Below are 7500 nucleotides of genomic sequence, written 5' to 3'. Positions count from 1 at the left end.
ACATTCATACATACATACATACATGCATACATACATACATGCATGCATACAAAACTGCTAAAATCGGCAGTAATTTTTAATTCTCCTGTGCAGATATGTGTGCATAAGACTATTAAATTATTGCACAGGGGTTCCTCGAGCCAGTGGAATGTTTCATTGGGGTTCCGCTCCAGCAAAAAGTTTGGCAAAGCACTGCTCTACACAGTCATTTAATCTGCTAGAAATAGATGAAGAATTTCCCTAGATCACATCCTGTTTTATTAAAAAAGAAAAGTACAATGAGCACTCGTAACAAAGATGAGGTCATCATTGCCGGAATACATTTGATCATTGTTTCGACCGCTCCATCAGGGTGACCTCGGTTAAATAACAACTTAAAACAATCACATTAAATATTTTTTAATGACTGATCCATAACTGATCGAAGTATGGATGTTTATATTTTCAAAAGTCAGGAAAAAGATGGCGGACAATTCATTTGGTCGAACGCTGATCGAAAAATTTACCGGTATTTACGTTCTATGGTCTAATTCCATTGCGGTAGGAGTAAACTTATTTTTCTTACTTCCAGGTCAAATAAAATAAATACCAACCAATCACTGGAGGATGATTTAATTTATTATAATCTCCATCTATCAATATTTGTTACCCACCGCCTATAACTTAACCAGATCATTAAAACGTAGGACAAAATTCTTGAGTTCAAATTTATCTTCTTTGGCATTTAGTATTTGCGTGTGCTAACTGAAACTGAGTTTTTCTCGTGACTCGGATTTTACACGATTGTAATCTTCAAGCGAGAAAAGAAAAAAAAAACGTAGTCGTTAATTCATTACATTCTTACAAAGACAGCCCGTCAATAAATCTTTAAAAACGCTGAAAACATCTAGCTCATGAAAATACCTGTTTCTTTACTACCCCACAAGGGGCTAAACACAGAGGGGACAAACAAGGACAGACAAAGGGATTAAGTCGATTATATCGATCCCAGTGCGTAACTGATACTTATTTAACTGACCCCGAAAGGATGAAAGGCAAAGTCGACCTTGGCGGAATTTGAACTCACAACGTTACGGCAGACGAAATACCGCTAAGCATTTCGCCCGGCGTGCTAAAGTTTCTACCAGCTCGCCGCCTTGTCATGAAAATACCATTCACGAAAGATATATCTATCCACAACAAACATGTTCTTAATTAATTCCACAGCTAACACCAACCACTTAAAATATACCTTAAATATACCTTTCCCTAAAGAAACTCATAATCTCACACACATATCTTCATTTTTATATTATGTTCTGCGACCACTAACAAAATAACAAGCACCCATCTCAGCCATACAGAAAAGCATACCAAAGCCGGATGACCACACATTCTCCCACACGTACACGCACAAACGTTTTTACATATGTGCATATACAAAATTCTTAAGAAACACACACACACACATCTTTTTAAAACAAGAAAACGAAATTCCATTACCAACAACAAAAATAAATAAGCAGATGTTTTTATTCACAAAACAGCATCCTTAAATCCCTCTGCCATGAAAGTACCAATCACCAGGGCAACAACTACTCACAATATATAAATATATATATAATATATATATATATATATATATATATATATATATATATAACTAATGTAGGATAAAATTCTTTTCGAAAATATTTTATCAATGGCCAGCATATCAAAAAATACCTTTAAAGGTTAAATTTATAAATAACTTATAAAATAAGGGCAAAAGAAAAAGAAAATTCTAATGCCAAATATGCCGAAAAAAGACAAAAATGTTAATAACCATTATAATTTATGCGTTCAAGACGATAAATTATAATGGTTATTGACAATTTTGTCTTTTTCGGCTATTTGGTATTAGAATTTTTTTTTACCCTTATTTTATAAGTTTTATATATATATATATATATATATTATATATATATATTAGATAGATAGATATACACTTAATTAGTTTTACTGCAAATCCACTCATAAATCTTCGTGTTAACAACACCCTCCCCATCATACACACACACCCTACAAACAAATCCTAAACAAATTAATAACATTTTCCTCCTCCCTACAATTAGAAGAAATACAAGCACTAAATCACGAAAAATACCAAAAAACAAGCAATGAAGAGGCTAGAAAAAAACCTCAGTAAATCAATAAATACTAAATAGGAAACCGATGAACAAACACAAGCACTGGACAATACTAACATATCAAAGGACATAAATACACAATCAGTACTAAGTTGTAACAATTCTCAACTGCAGATCGCATTGGCATGAAACTCGAGTCGTGGGGTAAACTTTCAATTTCAGGTTATAAAAAAAAATCATGAGCGCGCGAACACACACACACACACACACACACACACACACACACACACACACATCAGAGACAGAAAATAGAATTCACGAGATTATATATTCAAATCCACTACAACTGTTTCGACTCATTCTGCAACTGTATTCCAATTGTGAATTGCTGCACAATTGTTTAGCCTCACAAGCGCCGACTGCGTCTCTTCAGGCGATTTTTTAAAACAAGTACCTCGCTCTTGCTTCTCTTCATTTCACCCAGCTCTATTAAGATATATTTTTAGGAAGTCAGCTACATTCAAACAGTATTCATAAAAAATTTGAGAGAAGACAGGCTCCTCTTCAAAAAAAGTAGTTCAATGAAATAGACTGAAAAAAAATATAGACAAATAAGAACATAAAACATGAAGCGTACATGATATAAAAAAAAAAAAAAAGCTCCGGGAATTCATTCTCTGTCTCTGATCAATTTATATGAACTCCATGGACACCAAGGATTCTTGAAGTAAATCCAGTAACATGCAACATAACTGATGTTGAAATCAGGTGGCCAATATATATATATATATATTAATATATATATATATATATATATATATAGAGAGAGAGAGAGAGAGAGAGAGAGAGATAGATAGATATAGATATTGAAAGTGTATGAGAATTACTTAATACAGTTTAAGTTGACGTGTAAGTGATTTAAAAAAATATTTTGTTATAAATAAATAAATGTATATATATATATATATATATATATATATATATAACAATGATAAATATCAGAGTGAGTTATCAACAGTAGCAGAAACACATCGTGATGTAAATATGCCATTTGAATATGGCTAACAAAGTATATGTATTTGTAAAAAGTATATGTATTTGGAAAAAGTATATGTATTTGTAAAGAGAACCTCCTTCCTATCGACAACTGTGATTGTCACACGCTGATGATAGGTCAATACCTTGAAACTCGGGTCCGTGTGTATCATAAGTTGAAGACGGGAAGGATGGCTCCCTTTGCAAATACTGATAGGACACAGAAAGTGTGTCAATAGCCAGCTGGAGGAGATGTCTTCCTGGGGCTAAAAACTACAGTAGCATCCCCCCTTGGGGTTAGCCATATTCAAATGGCATATTTACATCACTATATATTTATATATATATATATATATATTATTATATATATATAAAGTCGTAAGTCCAAATTAATCTTGTACGGTATTTAGTATTTGTATGTGTAAGTTTAAAAATAATGTGTGGTAAGAAGTTTGCTTCTCAACCGTATGGTTCAGATTTGGTCCCACTGCGTGGCACCTTGGTAAGTGTCTTCTACTATAGCTTCGGGCCGACCACAGCCTTGTGAGTGGATCTGATAGACGGAAACTGAAAGAAGCCTGTCGTGTGTGTGTGTGTGTCTGTGTTTGTCCCCCACCAGACTTGACGCCCGGCATTGGTTTGTTTACGTCCCGGTAGCTTAGCAGTTCAGTAAAATGCTTAGCAGTATTTCGTCTGCCGTTACGTTCTGAGTTCAAATTCCGCCGAGGCCGACTTTGCCTTTCATCCTTTCGGGGGTCGATTAAATAAGTACCAGTTACGCACTGGGGTCGATGTAATCGACTTAATCCGTTTGTCTGTCCTTGTTTGTCCACTCTATGTTTAGCCCCTTGTGGGTAGTAAAGAAATATGAAACAAGCAAAAGATAAAAGCTACACACACACACACAAATAATTTAAAGTTATTTTGTCTGATGCTCTCAATTCTTTCAACCTACCACTTTTTAGCAATATTGATTTCGGTTAATGGCACAGGGTCACATTTATATCGCGCTTTGATACATATTCACTTAAATCAACCGCAACAATTTGCTGCTAATATATTTTATGGATCCAAGTTTCTAACAGTCACAAGACACTTACAATGTAAAGATATTAGCAAGAATGATGAAAAACATGCAGAGTAGGATTGTTTGATGAACTTTATTTCAGAAAAATATATGAAACCAATAAATCTATGACAAGAGATTTCTTAACTTTTCACATTGTTACGTTCTCTTGCTGCAAATTTCCAAACCTGGAACAAAGAGGTGTGAAATGTAATGGTTTAAGACGTATTTTCATTGTCTGCAATGTGACGTAAATGAGAGCTAAATCACTGCCTCGAAAGGTCTTTATTCCACCGCAGGTAACTTTCTCACAGAACACTTGGGTAGATAAGTTGAAGCAACTACCATTTAAAGAAAACCCACGTTATAAAAATCGATAAAGCGATACTTCAACTTTTCGATCATTTGAAGTCATAGTTTTGAAGAAGAAAATGATAATGTTGATGTTGATGATGGTAAAGTCTCAGTCAATTCATCAGGAATGGCAAAAATAAAAGAAATTATTGTGGAAATATGATGTGCAAATGATATGGAATCTTCTAAAGAAGGCATATAATGTTTTGGAGATGAATTGGATAGCGTTGTTCATCACAATATTGGATTATGTGAATGGAGTCTCCTACAGAGAATGCGGAAGACATTTGACGAATTCAGTTTTGTCTATACTTTCAGGCAAAGTTCGGTATTTTGAAACAACTCGTAAATTGTATAAAACCCCTTGCATGTTTGTTCTTCCAATGATCTTTTCAATAAGATAATATCTTAAAGTAATTAAACATGCGTGTACGTGTGTGTATGTGCATTATATATATATATATATATATATATATATATATATTTAAAATAAAATACAAAATGGGACAAGAACGCAAAACATCCGGACAGCTAGGTGATACAAAAAGGGACAACAAAACATCCAGATAGACGTTACAAAAAAAAACACGGACGGGTCATTCGAAGCCTTTTATCTTCAGTCAAGAACCGGATCATCCTCGCTATTTCGGCTGATTAATCTTGAGATTGCTCCAATCTGACCAGCCCCAAGGAAAAACTAAGCTAAGAGCATTAGATTCCTTGGAAAAAAAAACATCGAATGTATACGAAACAAGGACAGAAAAACAGACGATGTTACACGAATATAAATACAGAAATAATACAAAAAACAATAATAATAATAACAACAGGACATAACAACAGGCGTCTTTCGACTGGGAACGAATTGAATTCATCTGGCGTGTTGGGAATTAATATATATATATACATATATGCACAAACACATCCATACAATGTACAATATGTATGTACGTGCTTATTTGTGTAAAGCTATTTGTAATGAATGTCCTTTGCATCTGCGTACTCCGTTCAACCCCCAAGTGACCATCTACGAACAATGTCTCTCTATTGGTCGAAATGCTGAATGTTTACTACCGAACGTAATGTGTTGGCGGGAATGTGATTCATCTTTGAAACTGTTCAATCTCTCTCTGTTTGGAGAGGGTTCAGACATCGGATAATCATCGATGTATATCGGTCTTTTGTTTAATGAGCACTGATGCGTTAACGACAAATGTGGCTGATGTGCTGGAGGTGGAAGAGGTAAGTGATGTGTTGGCATTTCGTTGCTTGTCTTGTCTGACGGAAGTATCTGCATTGGACTTGATGCTGACGGTGACCATGGGACCAGTAGGGATGTCGGATATTGAAAAAGTCGAATTCGTTGATGACGCCGCCATTTTGCCCGGCGATTCGAGAACCAAACCTAAATGAAACAAAGAAAAAAAATTATTAAATAGAAATTTCTATGTATGTTCTCTTCTCTTTACTCTCTCGTTTACTCTTTTACATGTTTCAGTCATTTGACTGTGGCCATGCTTTTAGTCGAGCAAATCGACCCCAGGATTTTTCTTTGTAAGCTTAGTACCTATTCTATCGGACTCTTTTGCCGAACCGCTAAGTTACGGGGACGTAAATACACCAGCATTGGTTGTCAAGCGATTTGGGGGGGGGGCACAGACACACAAACACACACACACACATATATACGACGGGCTTCTTTCAGTTTCCGTCTACCAAATCCACTCACAAGGCCCGAGGCTATAGTACAAGACACTTGCCCAAGATGCCATGCAGTGGAACTGAACCTGGAACCATATAGCTGGTAAGCAAGCTACTTACCACAAAGCCACTCCTTTTCTGTTTTTAATTATTTGAATTTTTACCTCTGAAAAAGGAGCTGGCTTCTGACAAAGATACAAAGCTCCATTTTTCGATTGTAAATAATGAAAACAATGTCATATTTTAAACTTGAGAAAGGTCTTGCATATTTTTACTGTTCCGCTTACATTTGTAATATGCAAGTTATTTGATTTCTTTTCTTTTTGGAAATCTAAGCTTATCCAGACTGTCAGTTAGGCATTTACTTACAGAACCAAGTGCACAAACCATTATTGGTATAAATATAATTTTTAACCTGGGTATAGAAGCTTGGGGTTTCGAATCAGTTGTCCATAGGTTGTCCTCTTTCTCTTTGATTTTCAAAGTGATATCCACATCAGCAGGACAGCTGACCCCTATGAGGGTACATGCTTTTTATGCATGTGTATGTGTGTGTGTATCTTTGTGTTTGTGGTTGTCCCCACAACTGCTTAACAACTGGTGGTGGTTTATTTGCGTCCCCTTAACTTAGCCATTCAGTAAAAGAGATCGATATGAACAGACTTTAAAAAAATCAGTACTGGGGTCAATTTGTTCGACTAAATCCTTCGAGGTGGTGTCTCAGCATAGCCACTGTCCAATGGTTGAAACAAGTAACAGATTAGAGAATTCGGTTACATTCCGAGTTCATATCCTACGGAGTGGACTTTGCTTTTCATCCTTCCGACAAAATAAAGTACTGAAATCAATTTAATCGATTCACCCATTCCATCAAAATTGCTCGTCTTGCGCCTAAAATTTGAAACAATATTGTTCGATGGGTTAGAAGAATCGTTAAAGCGTCGGACAAAATGCCTTGCGGTATTTCTTCCATCTCTTTACGCTCTGAGTTCAAATTTCGCCGAAGTCAACTTCGACTTTTCATCATTTCGGTGTCAATAAGATAAAGTTACAATCAAATACTGGAGTTGATGCTATCGACAAACCTCCTCCCACAAATTTCAGGCTTTTTGCCTATATTAGGAACTATTATTAAAGGCGGTGAGCTGGTAGAATTGTTAGATCGTCGGACAAAATGCCTTGTTGCTTTTCTTCTGGATCGCTACCTTCTGACTTCAAATCTAGCTGAGGTCAACT

General features: G+C 35.6%; 1 protein-coding gene across 1 annotated transcript in view; it reads right to left on the bottom strand.

The window, feature by feature from the left end:
* Nucleotides 1-5397: 5397 nt before the first annotated feature.
* Nucleotides 5398-7500, bottom strand: part of LOC115227149 (paired box protein Pax-6) — a 58038-nt gene continuing 55935 nt past the window's right edge. Inside the window, exon 6 of the mRNA XM_029798065.2 lies at nucleotides 5398-5968. Within this exon, the coding sequence (XP_029653925.1) occupies nucleotides 5591-5968 (378 nt within the window). The 3' untranslated portion in view covers nucleotides 5398-5590. The remainder of the gene's footprint in view (nucleotides 5969-7500) is intronic.

Source organism: Octopus sinensis, linkage group LG2 (assembly GCF_006345805.1).
Source record: "Octopus sinensis linkage group LG2, ASM634580v1, whole genome shotgun sequence".
Lineage (NCBI taxonomy): Eukaryota > Metazoa > Mollusca > Cephalopoda > Octopoda > Octopodidae > Octopus > Octopus sinensis.
This window is presented reverse-complemented; position numbering and strand designations above follow the sequence as displayed.